Source organism: Takifugu flavidus, chromosome 6, assembly GCF_003711565.1.
Source record: "Takifugu flavidus isolate HTHZ2018 chromosome 6, ASM371156v2, whole genome shotgun sequence".
In the NCBI taxonomy this organism is placed as follows: domain Eukaryota; kingdom Metazoa; phylum Chordata; class Actinopteri; order Tetraodontiformes; family Tetraodontidae; genus Takifugu; species Takifugu flavidus.
Genome location: NC_079525.1, coordinates 6,609,583 through 6,628,429, shown reverse-complemented (window position 1 = coordinate 6,628,429; position 18,847 = coordinate 6,609,583). Strand labels below are relative to the sequence as shown.

Below are 18,847 nucleotides of genomic sequence, written 5' to 3'. Positions count from 1 at the left end.
TCAAAATCATCAGAGCAGAACTTGCCATCACTCAGGTCACAGCCCAAAGACAGTGGACGTTATTCCTGTCGAGTCTGGAACCTGTTAGGACACAGTGAGTCTACAGTGAATGTGACTGTTGTCCCAGGTGGGTTTTTACTTTCTTCATTACAGGTAAAATGTGTAAATCAGAATTGAATCTAACAACTGTAGACATGTGTCATTGTATAATAATTTTAAACGTATTACTGTGTTTTACTCTGTGTGTATTTAGTTCTTAATATTTTTGTCATCACTGCTTCATTCAGACACATCTTACATACTTGACCGTTGAATTTTAAGTAGTATAAAAAATGTTTAATTTTTAAATATTTAATTGAATTTTCCAGTTTCCAGATCTGTTTGAACTTGTTCAGTTCACTGTCAGCAACAGCTACTAATAACCAGCATTATAACCAGGGATGGGATTGTGTCTGTTCTGCAGAAAGAGGGTTAAAAATCTCAAACTTTGTTCATTTATTTAATTTTCCGTTGAGCAGTTCGGCCATGGAAACTGGCAGCCATCGGATCAGGTGTTGGGATTTTCCTTATTGGACTTACAGGAGTCTTTGTTGTTTTGTTTAGGTAAGTTGATGATTTCGGACCCTGTTTCATATGGAGAGGCTTTTTACAGCCAACGTGATGATTTGCAGAAGGAATTAAAATGCGGGAAACATGCAATATTTAAACTGAGTGTTGATTCAGCGGTGACATCAGTACGAGTGAAAACGTTTGTTGTTATGGCAACCAAACCACACTCAGATGCAATTAAATACATGCAGAATTATTCTACATATTTCTGATTGTTATTATTTAGATTTGCTGCTACTCTTTTATTAATTTATTTTTTTTATTAAATCACCAGGAAGAAGAACACACATAAGAAGTCAGTAGAGACAAAAGTGGTAAACTCATTTGTCTGAGAAGCATCCTGTCAATCTCTAAATGCAGTTTAATAAAGAGAGGAGACATTTAGTTGATCTTCCATTTCAGTTTTTGGATTCCAGGCCTCCATTAAGGAGCTCAGCAAATAAGCAATTTTCAAATCAGTTCAAACATCAAGCTGACTGAAAGAAGCACAGTCATGAATGGAATTTTACATTGCAGGATATATCCAGTAAGCTGGAGGAATATACCAGCGTCCACTTCCTCAAAGCCCAGACAGATCTGTGCTCCAACGTCAAAACATCTGGACACCTCGAGCCAAAACATGTGGAGGAAGATGATGTGCAGTACTCTGAAGTCAGTTTTCGCAGCTCTGCTCCGAGGTCAGCCACTGCCCTCCTGCCATTTATCCTTAAACTGTTATCGTCAACATTTTCACTGTTTCTGTGGACATTTTTGCCAAAGCTGCACTTTTGACTTTGTATTTCCCCCCCTTATTTAGGACAACTGGTGCCGTGGACAGTACTGATGCAATCTACAGCACAGTCAAGTAGAAACCTTTCATTTGTGTTTTTATCTTCCGATGTTGTTCTGTTGGTGAAATGAGTCATCAGAAGCATTTTTAGAACCAAATTTCCCAACTAGAAAACCCACTTCCTGTCAGCAAAAATTAGATTTTTTTTGTGTGCATGACATGAACATATTTTACTTCTTTTTACTTTACTTCTTTACTTAATACTTGGTTTTTCGCGTCACACGACTGCAACAGCTTGATATATTTTTTACCTTTCTGTATCAGTATTTATTACCCTCTTGATTTTTTGCAATCAGTTCATGAATTTAGGTTTTATTTTTGTTCAATTGAAAGTAATAAATGCAGGGGAAGCAACCATGGCTACCACTTCCTATTCTGCAGTTGCATTCGAACACAATACGGGTGTCACAGTGCCTCCTACCATTCACAGTCAGTAACGCACTCACGATACTCCCAATACCCGAAAAATGGATCCCAACCTTCAGATGGAACTTTTCCTTATTGTCTACATTTTGGCTTTTATAATGCCAAAAAATGCTCCTGAAGTCAATGTTCAGATGAAAAATACGTTCCTGCAGCAAAGATGAAGCCTTAGCCGGGTGGAATACACGACCAAGTCAGCAATACTGTATACACAAACTACAAGTTTTTCATGGTGGACTCTAGTGTTTAGAGAACACATGTGTCACCTTTTACCCTGTCAAGTGTTAAAGCACAGCTAAAAACATGACATCTGACCTGTCATAATATTAGAATGTCAGTCTCCTCCCTCGTTGACTGCTCCACAGTATTTCCCCTTTAGACCCAAAGAGGTTCTGAGTTCTTTTGGCCCAGACTGGAGCTTTTTTGAGTGCTGAATACTTTGTAGTGTAGGGAAAAAACCTTCATGCTCATGTGATGAATCAAAGGAAAATTTACTTTAAAAGCGGTTTAATCAAAGAACAGATGCCAATACATTTATGTTACATCTGAAATACATATAAGATGTGTTGTGGGGAAAAACAAGGATGGAATTTAAGCAAAGAACCTTATAAGGAAAAGAAATTGAATTTTCTCTGCACAGCAGCACATAACAATTCCAACAAGTGTTTCAACAGTCTGTCAGAGAGGCTCACAGAATTTTCTTTCCACAAATATCCATATCTGGAAAAGACACCTGTTTCTAAAAAAAGGCAATGTTTCTTCATAGAGAAATACATTTTCCAAGCCACACCAAGTTTTCATGGCCATGAGAATAAATTTCTGATAATCAATACAACAGAGAATACAACCCCTTTTTTTCTTTTACAATATGAAAATTCACGGGATGAGAACACTATTAGTCTGATATCCACTTTTTTTTTTGCAGTACCACTTGCTACCTCTCTTCAATGAGAAATTGATCCCAAAAATCCCAATGGGCATTTTGCAAACATATGTAATCAAATTCATGTGATTATACAATTGAGGTTTCAGTTAATAAGCACTGACAGGACACTTTACCACTCATGGGGGTAGACAGGCTAATTCTATGAAAGCTTTCCACATTTTAAAAACATACAGCTTCTTGTCTATGTGGATGTTTTTGTGTGCGAGTCAACAACCTCTTTGAATTTGTACAGGTTTTGTTCAAACATGGCTTCTCAACTGTGTCGACTATCTATAGTAGCTTGCAAATGTATTCACACTCCTTGAACGTTTCCACCTTTGGTCACAACCACAAACACTGAAATTTAATGTGAAAAACCATACAAAGAATTATTCATTCCCCTTTTCTCTGAATGCAACCAATTGCCTTCAGAAGTTGACCTGATGATTGTTGAATGATGTGTGTAATCTAATTTCAGCACAAATACAGCTGTTCTGTGCAACAAGCAAGGTTGGGAAATAAAAAGCTTTGAATCTCACAGGTTAGGGTTAGCTGAGATCCACAGCTCAAGAATCTGTCCACAGCACAACTACTGGTTGAGAGGTGCCAGAAGAAAGCCATTGTAAAAAGAAAACCATAAGAAGTCCTTTTGCAGTTTGCCAGATGCCATGTGTGAGGAACATGTGGATGAAGGTTCTCTGATCAACACTGCAGATCACTCTGGACACAACATCTCAGGGGTTTTCTTCTTTCCATATTTTGGGCAATATGTAAAGAATACCTGCTAAACTGCAAAATATATTCCATATTTTAACTGGCCCGCTTAAAAGTTATACTTCTCAAGAATCTGTGGCAACATCTGAAAGCTACCATTACGAACGCTCCCCATCTAATCTGACTCAGCCTGAGTGTCTTTTCGGAGAAGAATAGGTCAAATTTATAGTCTGTAGATATTCAAACATGGTAGAGACATACCCCAAAAGACATGCAGCTGTGATTGCAGAAAAAGGTAGATATAATTAGATATATATAAATAGATATATAATTTGTACTCTGTATAATTTTTACTTTAGGAGTGTGCAGCTTAGTGTTGGTCTTTAAGACAAAATTCCAATAAAGCATATTTCCATTTGTGGTCGTAGAAAGGTTCAAGGGGTACGACAACTTCTGCAATCCACTGTAGTTGAACAACTCCCAGCTGAGATGTAAAACACCTCCCATCTTATAAAGTCTATTTCGACTTGTGGACTCGCATGTGAGATCTCAGAGTGGATTTTAGCGTGTATGCTTCTCGGCATTATGGGTTCTTATGTGGGCGGTAAAGTCCTTCTTCAGAATGAAACCTTTCTCACATGTTACACATACATGTGGCTGCAGACCTGTGTGAATTGTCATGTGATCGCGCAGACTCTTTTTTTCGTAAGAAGCCTTTCTTGCACGTCAAACACACATATGGCTTCTCACCTGTATGAATTAAGATGTGAGAACTCAGGTGACCTTGTTGTGTGAAAGATTTCCCACATGTTTTACACACATATGGCTTTTCACCTGTGTGAATTCTGATGTGAATGTGCAAAGTGGACTTAAATTTAAAACGTTTCCCACAGGTATCACATTTTAAAGACTTTTCACCTCTGTCAGAATGACAGTTTCTTATTAGTTTGCTAGGTTTCTGAACATCTTTAGCATGCCGCTTACCTGCACGCTGTCGGGGTTGTGTTATATTCTTGTCTTGCTTGGTTGACCGAGAGCCACCACGTCTAGTTTTCCTTTGACCTATGACTTTGTCCTCACGACAGCTGTGGAAAGAAGAGCAGCAGTGGGTCACTGTTCGGTTCTGACATCACAGGATTCAAAAGTGGCAACTTGGTCACAGACTGTTTTGTAGTTTTATCAGGATTTAGGGTCTGAACCTCCCTGTATACTTCAGAACTAGGGGGGGAAAGGGATGCGTCAGTCTCCTGCTTCAATACAACTTCCTCCGCAGTGATCCTGAGATGTTCCTCTTTCATGTGTTGAGGTTTTGTGTCCTCTGGGTCCAGACCAGCGTTCCTCTCAGTGTTCCACTGCCCCTGGTTGATGAGAACTTCCCCATCTTCCTCCTTGCACATGACAAAATGTTGCCCTTGAAAATCTAGAGTGTCACAGAATAAAAAAGACTGAATTAGAATGAGGCTGAAGCTTGGCTGAGCTGTGAATACTGGGACTACCAGCTCACCTTTGTGTTGTGGATGGTTTTGTTTGCGAAGAGTTGATCCAGAGTCATTTTGTTGATCTCCCTTATGATTACTGTCCTCATGTGTGCTGTGAGAGAACAGCTGTAGGTTTGGTTCTGATTCCTCAGAATTCATTACCGACATGATGGCTAAAGTCTTTTGTAGAGAATCATCAAGATTCAAGTCCAAAGTAAGATATTCACTGGGGTCATGATCCTGATCAATAGAAAGAAGCATTTCATTGTTTTGAATCACAGGTTGCTCCTTCTTGTAAGTGCTGGACAGATGTTCTTTTATTTGTGGAGGATCTGAGGCCAGACCATAGTTCCAGTGATGGTCAGTAAGAACCCACTTGTCTTTATAGGCATGTTGCTGTGGAAAGTCTGGAGAGACAATTCATTGTTATTGACACTTTATAAATAAAGCTTATATATATATATATATATATATATATATATATATATATATATATATATAATATATATATATATATATATAGATATATATATATATTTAAAATAGTAAAAGTAGTAAAAAATAGACTACAAAATATTAAGTGGTGAAATATGCTCCACTTTCTTGGTGAATGCCCGTGTGACCCATTCCAAGTCTGCCTCTTTTGGAGCATATATGGCCCTGGTCTGTGCTCCTGTTGTGGTTTAGTGTTTTTTTCGAAAAGGTCAAATTGCATGAATAGACTGCCAGCGTTCTGAATCGGAATGTTTTGTGAGTATGTAGACTATTGCCAAATCCAACTCACTTGAGATTATAACAGAAAGCACCACTAGATGATACTACACTTATTTTGAAAACATTAAAAACGCGCGGAGAACAGGGCACACGGGCCAAGACCGAGTCTTATATGGTAACCAAAAGAGTTCTAAAGATTATTCGAAAGGTGCATATTCTGTAAGCATTATGCATAAAGACAACACACACGTATTTATGCAGCAATTATACTCGATATTGTTTGAAAAAGCTTTAGACTTCACCGGTAGGGAGTATCGTCGTGTCTGGTCTCAATTTTTCCAAAAGTCGATGCTGACTATCGATCTTTTCTTCATACTCGCTAATCTTTTGTTGAAATGCTACTAATATGTCTTCCGCAGCAATAGTTAGCAACCTTTTCACGAAAGACTTCAAGTCTTCACCCGAAGACATTATAAATAACGGAGTGGTCATGTATAAAGAGAAATTCAAAACTAACCACCGCTAAACACGGTAAACCGGAAATTCCTTAATTCCCGTTCCGGCACTGACGTAGTTTTAGGGGAGATTTTGCTCATTTACAAGATTCTTATGTTCATATGCACATTAATTACAGTAGCAGTCATTTCCAATAAGTTTTTTGTTTTGAAGGCTGAATATAACATGGTCAAGAATAACAAAAAGAGGTTCCTGTGCGTGGGGTCCTATATGCGTTTTATTTAGGCTTTATAGTTTGTTTTCTTGTAAAACATTTCCCTCGTGCTGCGCAAACGTATGGTTTTCATCCGTGTGGATTGTCATGTGTTGAGAATTTCCTACATGCTTTGCAAGCGTCTGGTTTCTCTCCTGTACGACATGATACGGCGAGACCAATCACAGCTTTGGTCTGAAACATTTCCCAGTGTTTTGCAAATATAGCTTATCATAATTGTGATCAAATGTGGATCTTTATCAGTGACATAAACTATTTTACACATGTATTGCATAAACAAACAAACAAACAACCCCTACTTTTTACCTGGGCCATTACAGGACATTTATGACATTGCAGGGTTGTCAACCTTATTATTATACCACTTGCTTTGGTGCTGTTGCTTGATTTGTTTTGCTTCATCTCTAATTGACCCTGAGTGTTAATCAAGTATGCCACCCTGATATTTGCTCTGGATGAACAGGAGGCAGTATAAAAGTATCAGTCTCTGACTTTACTGCAAGCAGAAAAACATTCATTAGATGATCAAATTCTTCTTTATTATTCACTGTTTTTTTTTTTGGGGGGGGGGGGGGGGGGGTTGCTGGAAAACCCTCAGTATTTCTTTGTCATCAACAGCCAGTCTCTTGCTCACAATCCTTTCCAAATATCCAAAAAGAGGACAGTTTTTGGCAACTAAAATAAAGATGAGACAACATATGCCCCCACAGCCTGTCCGGTTGTATTAAAAACTCTTATTCGCATTATCAGTTCACTAGTAATCTATCGAGTTGATTTTTGTTCAGATATAAATCTGTCCACGGTAAACACAAGACGGTGACAGGATGTGACTTCAAACACAAATAGACAACATTGCAAATAATTTGTCAGGAAAGGTTTGGCAAATTTTCACTTGATTTATTTATTTATTGTGCAGAAGCAATGTGATCTTACACACTTTTCCTGCAGATATCATACACAATTATGCAGCTACTGACTACTTGTCCGGGGCTCTAACCACAAAATGTTGAGCTACAATAGGTTTAGAAAGGGTAGACCCCACCCTCCAACCCCTAATGTTACCTTAAGCAGTATCATGCCACTAGAAAAAATATCTTCAACCCACTACATTTACCGTACTTCACCTTCATGCTTGTGTATATATATATTTTATATACACATATAATATAATATATTTTGTCTTTCTTTCACCACACTTTCTTTCACCACACTTAATACATTTGAGGGAACAAAAGTCGTGCATTTTGATGAAATGGGGTGTGAGTTCCACACTATTAAAAGCTGCAGCTTTTTAAAGGCGTTTACTGTCTGCAGGCATTGATGGACAGTTCGTTTGCAGCGTCATCCAGACTCCTGCATTTGACCTGCAGGCTGGGGTTGCTGGAGCACTCTGCAGGTGATGGCCAGTGCTCTACCCAGGTGTCCTTACCTAACATGTAGAGGAATCTGAAAGGAGAGAAGGCAGAAGGTTTGATTTGCCAGTATCATGCAATCCTTTTGTTTTTCTAAGTTAATATTAAATGTGTGACAGATTAGGTTTGTCTTCAGAGTAAGAAGACTTTAAGTTCAAGTTCTATTGTCAGAACTTAGAACTTGAACTTAAACTTGTTCTCCAGAACAGAATTTAGAGAGCGTATTTCTAAAGATCACTAAGATGTGCACTAATTTTTAAAATAAAATGAGCGTCCAGTTATCGATGAACGTTCTCAGTCATCCTGTCCTTAGATCCCTCCCTGGGAAAGTGTCCACACCCAATCTCACATGATGACCGTGAGGATCGCCTTTTACTAATGCAAATGACCACCAACGACCACTAACAACTGCATTCATTAAACCAGCATAGGAAATAACTCTGGGATTCCCACCAGCTAATTTAGAACTGAAGAAACTTCTTGGATAACAGGTGAAACAACTGCAAAATACTAAAGGGAGTCCAGTTGAATTTTACAAGCCAAGAGGCCCCACTTTTATGGTCCACTAAAGAGTTATTTAAAATAATTGCTTTTCCTACTGATTGGTATTGCTGTCGATGCTCCACTGGTCCTCTTTGGGGCCAATGATGAGGTACTGGGAACCCAGTTTAAGTTCCAGTCCATCTCTGCAGCCTCCATGAGACAGGAAGAACCTTCTTTGACCCTGTTCAACTCCAGGCTCCACACCTGCAGGACAGGAAGAATTCCCATCCACCAGTTAGAATAGAATTTAGTGTCGAGTTCAAGCAACAGCAGTTTATATGATGATTATTCAGGTGGTCTAGTTGTCAAAACCATGATTCATTAGACTTTTATTTCTGTAATCACCTTTTCATTCAAATATGAGCAGATGAAGGATAGACTGTTCAGACTCACCCAGCTTGATAATTTGTATGATTTCCATCTCGTATTTGTCGTAATAACTCTGAACCATGCTCAACACCTTCACCTTGAAAACTGAAGAATAAGAAACTTTCTCACATGGACCAATGACTCAAACAGGCAAGTTTGAGAGAGACAGTGTGTGTCTGTGTTATACCGTGGTGTAAAGAACTGCAGGCAAATGTCTCTCTTTCTTTGTTGGGAAAGTTTTCAGTGTCAGGTTTGGAGATGCAGCAGTCGCCTGGACATTATGAGCAAATAGAACAAACCTATTAGCAAGCACATGAATGCTGAGCTGTAGCATGCATACATGTTACCCTGTGTGCAGCGGCAGACGTTGTCCCTGCAGATCTTTGTGAGTTCCTCTGTGTTTCTGCTGGGAGAATAGGTGCGACTGCAGCGGTGATCTGTGACAGCCAGCAGAGACATTTCTCAAAGATATATCGAACCAGTGACCTTCACCTCACATTCATCGTTGGAGTGACAACAGACCCAAACACTCGGAAGGACTGAGTGATGATTGTTCTCCTACCTGGGCTGTAATACTGGTAGGCGGTAACTGAGGATGGCTGGAGAAGACCCACCCTGAAGCTCTGCTGGAGCCTGAAGACCAGGATTTCTTGTTCTTTGTGAGAGACCTGTTAGGAGGACAAATGCTTTTTCTCTCTGGTGAATGAACCAAATGATCCAGATCATTCAGAAAAGGTTTTTGTGAAGGGGGGTGGCAGCGGTGGGGAAAGGGCAGTCTGCCTTTCTTTACCTTGAACAGGTGGATGATCAGTGAACCACGATCACTCAGGTTATCCACAATCTTGAAGTTGCTTATGTAATGATCCACTGAGTTGGACAGCTAGACCAAACAGATTATTACCACATTTTTGTTGATTTTAATAATACTGATATAGCTCATTTATTTCCTCTCCTGTGCATCTGTTTTTTCACATTATGAACAGGAAACAGTTATAAATCATTCTATTGTAATAACTCTGTTATAGTGACTGATGAGTTACCATCTCCAGGTCTGAGTTCTCTGGAGTGAAGCCAGTTGGAAGACTTATATCCAGAACCACCATCCTGACATCTTGTGGTCCTAAAGCTCTGTAGGACAGAAAACCATTGTTGAGTCACATTTTTGTTGCACTCCTGATAAAAATGTCACGGTCCTTTTTTTCCTGGCTGATCTGGTGCCATGTTTTCTCTCTCTCTCCCTTCCCTCCCTTTCCACCCTCATTCCTGCTTCCTGCAGCATCGGAAGCAGCTGCAGCCATTGACCAATCAGCTCTCTCTAAAAGGCCCCAGTTTCCCTCTAATCCAGGTAATTCTGCATGTTACATCTGTGCCAGCGCCACAGCTACGTCTCCTGTTTTTTCCCCCTTCTGTGCATTTTTACCTGTGACAGACTTTATGCTCACCTCAGAACTTTATCTATTTTTCTGTGCCTCCTCAAGGGGCCAATCTCCAGCTTCTGCTGCTGGTTTTCCTCATCCCTGAAGTTTCCAGTACTTCTGTTTGCCCTTTTGCTTTTTATTGGATTTAACTTACTGATGAGTTTTTCATAAACTCATATTAACTGACTTCTACAGGTGGTAGTTTTTCCTAGCTCCTGCACAAGTGGCTGCTGCCTCTGGCCTGACAGCCCCCTCACACAAAATCTTTTGAAAACAGTACAGGATATGAACTCACCTGACTTTAATGGTGAGCTGGTAGGACTTTTCTACATCTGCTGGAGGCTTTTCTTTTCGAGAACATATTTTCAATAGAAAAATTGGGTATCACAAAGCATCCACAGAAACTTATGTTACAGGCATTGATGATTAAAATTTGCCCCAACTTAAATAACAAACATTTCAGGGCTCTTCAGGGAAAATAAAATTTTACCACTGGATTCTTCAATAGTGACGGCGAGCTCAAAGTGTTTGCATGGTTTCTCCTCTTCAACCACGTGTAGCTGGTTGTAATGCGTCACAACCTGGAGACACCATAGAAGAGAATAAATTAAAAACAAACACTGTTATGAAGCTCATCAAATCACAGTAAAATTCTCAGGTATTATTAGATACATTTGGAGGTATTTTACAAAAGTAACCAGGAAACCAGATGACGCCATGTTTGTACCTCGAGTATACCCTCTCCGTTCCCTCGAGCCTCCACTTCCAAATCAAGGTTAGCAGGCAGCTACAAACAAAAAGTGAATAGTAAAAAAAGAGAAAATGTGATGACAAACAGATTTATATGCTGCTGCAGAGCGTCACTCACCCTGGAGGAGCGAGCGGCGTAGGCTGAGCTGGGATCAAAGTGGTAGCGGATTTCTTTGCGTCCTTGTATCCTGACATCCACGTCCAGGCTGAGGTCCTCTGGAGGAGGTTTCATGATCAGGTACTCCGACAGTGCATGGAGAACCACCATTGTGGACTGGGAGATGGAGCAGAAGCACAGTAGTGAGCAGGTTGCTAGCTTAGGTCAAAGATGAAAACTAAAGTTGACACAAGCTTTAATATATTTTGTATGTTATATATTAAGAGAACTCTTGAAACTGTTAATCAAATACATCAGAACTGTGACAGACTCCCATCAGAATACACCAACATCAATCCAAACCTTTTACAAAGTCTTTTAATAGCTGTAAATCTCCGGCACCTAACTTGGGAAAACATTTCTATTTCAGAGGAAATGCAGCACTTACCTGAGTGGAGCCAAAGCCCCCTCCTCTCCTCCTCTGGCTGTTCAGAAATTTAAATGCCCGTTCAGCCTCTTCCATGCGTCCCAGCTTGACCAGGGCCAGCAGGGCATACCCCGTCGCCTCCAGCGTGAATAAAGTGTTCTGACTGTCAGGCCAGTGGTTACGCTCTGAATGACAGTCACAATTTATTTATTTATTTATTTCATTTGTTATCTGCACCAACACCAAGTATACCCACTCTTTTCTACATATCGGCCACTAACTCTCTACCTGGATCAGCAGACCTTATCAGGACTGATAAGGGGTTGTATTGCTGAGGCTTCTTCAGGAGAACGAGTGCATATGAGGCGATGGCCACCGTATACGGCCTCCTGCCACTTTGCTCTATGGCTTTCTTAAGATAGTCTGCTGTCCTGAGCATGACTGACTGAAAGAAAAGTCAAAGAATGATGAAAGTATTTTTAAGATAAAGGAGTGTATCATGATCAGTGAGTAAAAAAAGTGGGATAACAACATTCATATTTACATCTAGGCTGATGGTCGGATCACTGCAGCTGATGCCCGCCTGCTTGGCCTCTGCAAGCGCTATGAGAACAAAGGCAGTGAGGGTGATCTGAGGGTCGTCACCGCGGAGACCACCCTGGTGACAAGGAAAATGAAATGAGGAGTGAATCAAAAACGCTGCAGGGAGGGATTTTTTATATATAAAAATGCAGCTATGCACTGAAGCAAATCCTTTTGAAAATTGTCATCTTAAAAAATATTACCTTTGCAAAAATTACTAAGCAGCCCAGGGAAAGAGAGAGAGAGCAAAACATACAACAATGTAAAGATGTGCTTTAATTGAGGTCACTTTGAGTGAGTGAGTGAGTGAGCTAGCGAGCTAGCTAGCTCGCTCACTCACTCCTCACTCACTCACTCACTCACTCACTCACTCACTCACTAACTCACTCACTCACTCACTCACTCACTCACTCACTCACTGTGTGTCTGCTGCTCTGATGTTGGTGTTGGGTGATGGGTTTTAACCACTTTACCTCATCCACAGACACCAAAGGAGAAAAGCAGCCGGAACAAAGCCGATAAAAGTCAGCATGATGCTGGTCACCTTCACTGGCCGTTCTGAAAAAGAAAGTTGAAAACCTTTAATGATAAACCAGGAACTGATGAATCAGTCAAATCCTGATCCAAATGATCGCACCCTCATCAATGCTGAGTCCTCCCCAGAAAAACTACCTTCTCACCTCAGATGCCCCACACGGTTGGTTTTGACTCCTCTCTTTTATGAACCAGAATTTATGTATAACTGTACCATACCATGGGTAAATATAGGTGCAGCTGATGTTGACTGTTGATCCTTTGACAGCAAAGATGTGACCATTGGTGTACTTCACCCCCCAAACATCCTGAGCCTGTAGAACTGGAAAATATCAGAAACAACAATCAGATACATTCAGACATTCATAAAATAACCAGCTTCAGAAAATAAAGCATTAATATTTAATTTTTAAATGATTTGAGGATGTGAAGTAAACTTTCAGTAGATGACTGCTTTAAAAGTGATCCTGCATCTGCTGTGTTTTACTGTGTTCAGAAAGAAAATATCCAAATGGTACCAAGAACTTTTGATCAAGTTGAAGCAATAGCAATTTATTTGTATTGAAAACTCAATTTAAATAAATTGAAATCACAAAACTAATGTCATTAAAAGTGTTCAGTTTTGTTTGTAACTCTTCACCCATACTTGTTACTTTCTGATCAAGTGTCTCAGTGAACCCATCTGTAATCCATTATGTTAAAGTTATCTCTTATTTGCTTTTGCCTTGTTATATTCCTTATTCTTGCCGTAGTGTCTCTCATTACTTAATGCTTCTTATTATTTGCTAATGCTTAAGGTTCGTGATGCTTGGTATGTCACCTCGAATTTCTCTGGTCGAGGGCGACAGAAATGCGGCGGCGGCTGTTGGAGAAGTGGCATTGACTGGAGACAGAGCTGTAGGGCCGAACCCAGGAGATGTTCTCTTAATCTGTCTGATATAGAAGAATGTGCTGTTTGCGAGATAAGCTAATCAAATCAGTGAAGGCCTTCTGTAGCTAGGGACCTTCTCATTTCAATAAAAGAAGGATGGCGGGAGGTGTGCGTCAGAACGTGTTGGAGATCTGTAACTGAGCACATCTCTCCGTTCTCCTTGCAAGTAAATTCCAAACTGTTGTCTTTGCCTCATTTGTTTTTCTCGTGTTTCAGGTTGTTTGAACCTAACATTATACAATTGAGGTTTCAGTTAATAAGCACTGACAGGACACTTTACCACTCATGGGGGTAGACAGGCTAATTCTATGAAAGCTTTCCACATTTTAAAAACATACAGCTTCTTGTCTATGTGGATGTTTTTGTGCGCGAGTCAACAACCTCTTTGAACAAAACCTGTACAAATTCAAACATGGCTTCTCAACTGTGTCGACTATCTATAGTAGCTTGCAAATGTATTCACACTCCTTGAATGTTTCCACCTTTGGTCACAACCACAAACACTGAAATTTAATGTGAAAAACCATACAAAGAATTATTCACTCCCTTTTTCTCTGAATGCAACCAATTGCCTTCAGAAGTTGACCTGATGATTGTTGAATGATGTGTGTAATCTAATTTCAGCACAAATACAGCTGTTCTGTGCAACAAGCAAGGTTGGGAAATAAAAAGCTTTGAATCTCACAGGTTAGGGTTAGCTGAGATCCACAGCTCAAGAATCTGTCCACAGCACAACTACTGATTGTGCATTGCACAGATCTGGCCTTTAAGAGGTGCCAGAAGAAAGCCATTGTAAAAAGAAAACCATAAGAAGTCCTTTTGCAGTTTGCCAGATGCCATGTGAGGAAACATGTGGATGAAGGTGCTCTGATCAACACTGCAGATCACTCTGGACAACATCTCAGGGGTTTTCTTCTTTCCATATTTTGGGCAATATGTAAAGAATACCTGCTAAACTGCAAAATATATTCCATATTTTAACTGGCCCACTTAAAAGTTATACTTCTCTCAAGAATCTGTGGCAACATCTGAAAGCTACCATTTACGAACGCTCCCCATCTAATCTGACTCAGCCTGAGTGTCTTTTCAGAGAAGAATGGGTAAAATTTATAGTCTGCAGATATTCAAACATGGTAGAGACATACCCCAAAAGACATGCAGCTGTGATTGCAGAAAAAGGTAGATATATAATTTGTACTCTGTATAATTTTTACTTTACGAGTGTGCAGCTTGGTGTTGGTCTTTAAGACAAAATTCCAATAAAGCATATTTCCATTTGTGGTCGTAGAAAGGTTCAAGGGGTACGACAACTTCTGCAATCCACTGTAGTTGAACAACTCCCAGCTGAGATGTAAAACACCTCCCATCTTATAAAGTCTATTTCGACTTGTGGACTCGCATGTGAGATCTCAGAGTGGATTTTAGCGTGTACGCATTTCCACATGTTTGACAAACATGTGGCTTCTCGGCATTATGGGTTCTTATGTGGGCGGTCAAGTCCTTCTTCAGAATGAAACCTTTCTCACGTTACACATACATGTGGCTGCAGACCTGTGTGAATTATCATGTGATCGCGCAGACTCTTTTTTCGTAAGAAGCCTTTCTTGCACGTCAAACACACATATGGCTTCTCACCTGTATGAATTAAGATGTGAGAACTCAGGTGACCTTGTTGTGTGAAAGATTTCCCACATGTTTTACACACATATGGCTTTTCACCTGTGTGAATTCTGATGTGAATGTGCAAAGTGGACTTAAATTTAAAACGTTTCCCACAGGTATCACATTTTAAAGACTTTTCACCTCTGTCAGAATTACAGTTTCTTTTTAGTTTGCTAGGTTTCTGAACATCTTTAGCATGCCGCTTACCTGCACGCTGTCGGGGTTGTGTTATATTCTTGTCCTGCTTGGTTGACCGAGAGCCACCACGTCTAGTTTTCCTTTGACCTATGACTTTGTCCTCACGACAGCTGGTGGAAAGCTGGGAAAGCAGCAGCAGTGGGTCACTGTTTGGTTCTGACATCACAGGATTCAAAAGTGGCAACTTGGTCACAGACTGTTTTGTAGTTTTATCAGGATTTAGGGTCTGAACCTCCCTGTATACTTCAGAACTAGGGGGGGAAAGGGATGCGTCAGTCTCCTGCTTCAATACAACTTCGTCCGCAGTGATCCTGAGATGTTCCTCTTTCATGTGTTGAGGTTTTGTGTCCTCTGGGTCCAGACCAGAGTTCCTCTCAGTGTTCCACTGCCCCCGGTTGATGAGAACTTCCCCATCTTCCTCCTTGCACATGACAAAATGTTGCCCTTAAAAATCTAGAGTGTCACAGAATAAAAAAGACTGAATTAGAATGAGGCTGAAGCTTGGCTGAGCTGTGAATACTGGGACTATTCAGCTCACCTTTGTGTTGTGGATGGTTTTGTTTACGAAGAGTTGATCCAGAGTCATTTTGTTGATCTCCCTTATGATTACTGTCCTCATGTGTGCTGTGAGAGAACAGCTGCAGGTTTGGTTCTGATTCCTCAGAATTCATTACCGACATAATGGCTAAAGTCTTTTGTAGAGAATCATCAAGATTCAAGTCCAAAGTAGGATATTCACTGGGGTCATGATCCTGATCAATAGAAAGAAGCATTTCATTGTTTTGAATCACAGGTTGCTCCTTCTTGTAAGTGCTGGACAGATGTTCTTTTATTTGTGGAGGATCTGAGGCCAGATCATAGTTCCAGTGATGGTCAGTAAAACCCACTTGTCTTTATAGGCATGTTGCTGTGGAAAGTCTGGAGAGACAATTCATTGTTATTGACACTTTATAAATAAAGCTTATATATATATTTAAAAGTAGTAAAAAATAGACTACAAAATATTAAGTGGTGAAATATGCTCCACTTTCTTGGTGAATTGCCCTGTGTGACCCATTCATAAAGCTTCCTTTAATTCAGCCTTTTTGAGCTGGTTTGTGAGGTCTCTGCAGACATCAGTAACCAGAGTTACGCGTTTCTTAAAACTGGACAGAAGACGAAGCAGATGACTAAAAATTAATCCTTTAAATGCTCGATGAGTTTGAGAAAGTCTGCCTCTTTTGGAGCATATATGGCCCTGGTCTGTGCTCCTGTTGTGGTTTAGTGTTTTTTTCGAAAAGGTCAAATTGCATGAATAGCCTGCCAGCGTTCTGAATCGGAATGTTTTGTGAGTATGTAGACTATTGCCAAATCCAACTCACTTGAGATTATAACAGAAAGCACCACTAGATGATACTACACTTATTTTGAAAACATTAAAAACGCGCGGAGAACAGGGCACACGGGCCAAGACCGAGTCTTATATGGTAACCAAAAGAGTTCTAAAGATTATTCGAAAGGTGCATATTCTGTAAGCATTATGCATAAAGACAATACACACGTATTTATGCAGCAATTATACTCGATAGTGTTTGAAAAAGCTTTAGACTTCACCGGTAGGGAGTATCGTCGTGTCTGGTCTCAATTTTTCCAAAAGTCGATGCTGACTATCGATCTTTTCTTCATACTCGCTAATCTTTTGTTGAAATGCTACTAATATGTCTTCCGCAGCAATAGTTAGCAACCTTTTCACGAAAGACTTCAAGTCTTCACCCGAAGACATTATAAATAACGGAGTGGTCATGTATAAAGAGAAATTCAAAACTAACCACCGCTAAACACGGTAAGCCGGATTCCTTAATTCCCGTTCCGGCACTGACGTAGTTTTAGGGGAGATTTTGCTCATTTACAAGATTCTTATGTTCATATGCACATTAATTACAGTAGCAGTCATTTCCAATAAGTTTTTTGTTTTGAAGGCTGAATATAACATGGTCAAGAATAACAAAAAGAGGTTCCTGTGCGTGGGGTCCTATATGCGTTTTATTTAGGCTTTATAGTTTGTTTTCTTGTAAAACATTTCCCTCGTGCTGCGCAAACGTATGGTTTTCATCCGTGTGGATTGTCATGTGTTGAGAATTTCCTACATGCTTTGCAAGCGTCTGGTTTCTCTCCTGTACGACATGATACGGCGAGACCAATCACAGCTTTGGTCTGAAACATTTCCCAGTGTTTTGCAAATATAGCTTATCATAATTGTGATCAAATGTGGATCTTTATCAGTGACATAAACTATTTTACTCATGTATTGCATAAACAAACAAACAAACACCCCTACTTTTTACCTGGGCCATTACAGGACATTTATGACATTGCAGGGTTGTCAACCTTATTATTATACCACTTGCTTTGGTGCTGTTGCTTGATTTGTTTTGCTTCATCTCTAATTGACCCTGAGTGTTAATCAAGTATGCCACCCTGATATTTGCTCTGGATGAACAGGAGGCAGTATAAAAGTATCAGTCTCTGACTTTACTGCAAGCAGAAAAACATTCATTAGATGATCAAATTCTTCTTTATTATTCACTGTTTTTTTTTTTGGGGGGGGGGGGGGGGGGGGGGTGGGTGGGGAAACCCTCAGTATTTCTTTGTCATCAACAGCCAGTCTCTTGCTCACAATCCTTTCCAAATATCCAAAAAGAGGACAGTTTTTGGCAACTAAAATAAAGATGAGACAACATATGCCCCCACAGCCTGTCCGGTTGTATTAAAAACTCTTATTCGCATTATCAGTTCACTAGTAATCTATCGAGTTGATTTTTGTTCAGATATAAATCTGTCCACGGTAAACACAAGACGGTGACAGGATGTGACTTCAAACACAAATAGACAACATTGCAAATAATTTGTCAGGAAAGGTTTGGCAAATTTTCACTTGATTTATTTATTTATTTGCAGAAGGCCAATGTCCATACACACCTTTTCCCTGCAGCTACTGTACTACTTGTCCGGGGCTCTAACCACAAAATGTTGAGCTACAATAGGTTTAGAAAGGGTAGACCCCACCCTCCAACCCCTAATGTTACCTTAAGCAGTATCATGCCACTAGAAAAAAATATCTTCAACCCACTACATTTACTTCACCTTCATGCTTGTGTATATATATATTTTATATACACATATAATATAATATATTTTGTCTTTCTTTCACCACACTTTCTTTCACCACACTTAATACATTTGAGGGAACAAAAGTCGTGCATTTTGATGAAATGGGGTGTGAGTTCCACACTATTAAAAGCTGCAGCTTTTTAAAGGCGTTTACTGTCTGCAGGCATTGATGGACAGTTCGTTTGCAGCGTCATCCAGACTCCTGCATTTGACCTGCAGGCTGGGGTTGCTGGAGCACTCTGCAGGTGATGGCCAGTGCTCTACCCAGGTGTCCTTACCTAACATGTAGAGGAATCTGAAAGGAGAGAAGGCAGAAGGTTTGATTTGCCAGTATCATGCAATCCTTTTGTTT

The 18,847-nt window shown here is 40.0% G+C and overlaps 2 protein-coding genes and 2 long non-coding RNA genes across 4 annotated transcripts; 2 read left to right on the top strand and 2 right to left on the bottom strand.

Annotated features, from left to right (window-relative positions):
* The first annotated feature begins 11 nt into the window (after positions 1 to 11).
* On the top strand, positions 12 to 14,783 carry LOC130526915 (uncharacterized). The gene is made up of 6 exons (XR_008950878.1): positions 12 to 127; positions 519 to 603; positions 884 to 923; positions 1,126 to 1,286; positions 1,406 to 3,389; positions 14,259 to 14,783. It is a non-coding gene; the product is annotated as an uncharacterized LOC130526915 (long non-coding RNA).
* On the bottom strand, positions 4,540 to 6,253 carry LOC130526888 (uncharacterized). Its single transcript, XM_057034888.1, has 3 exons — positions 5,995 to 6,253; positions 5,005 to 5,385; positions 4,540 to 4,920 (listed from the first exon to the last, which is right to left on the bottom strand). Exons 1-3 carry the CDS (start codon positions 6,182 to 6,184, stop codon positions 4,577 to 4,579), a joined length of 915 nt encoding a protein of 304 aa, XP_056890868.1. The 5' UTR covers positions 6,185 to 6,253; the 3' UTR covers positions 4,540 to 4,576.
* On the bottom strand, positions 7,618 to 12,222 carry LOC130526851 (complement C3-like). Its single transcript, XM_057034830.1, has 15 exons — positions 11,983 to 12,222; positions 11,727 to 11,883; positions 11,460 to 11,623; positions 11,033 to 11,188; positions 10,892 to 10,951; positions 10,655 to 10,745; positions 10,460 to 10,511; positions 9,787 to 9,874; positions 9,537 to 9,626; positions 9,309 to 9,414; positions 9,094 to 9,183; positions 8,934 to 9,017; positions 8,771 to 8,851; positions 8,434 to 8,581; positions 7,618 to 7,868 (listed from the first exon to the last, which is right to left on the bottom strand). The coding sequence occupies exons 2-15, from the start codon at positions 11,875 to 11,877 to the stop codon at positions 7,724 to 7,726; spliced, it is 1,506 nt and encodes a 501-aa protein (XP_056890810.1). The 5' UTR covers positions 11,878 to 11,883; positions 11,983 to 12,222; the 3' UTR covers positions 7,618 to 7,723.
* On the top strand, positions 9,672 to 11,640 carry LOC130526921 (uncharacterized). Its single transcript, XR_008950886.1, has 4 exons — positions 9,672 to 9,894; positions 10,023 to 10,091; positions 11,021 to 11,152; positions 11,442 to 11,640. It is a non-coding gene; the product is annotated as an uncharacterized LOC130526921 (long non-coding RNA).
* Positions 14,784 to 18,847: the final 4,064 nt, after the last annotated feature.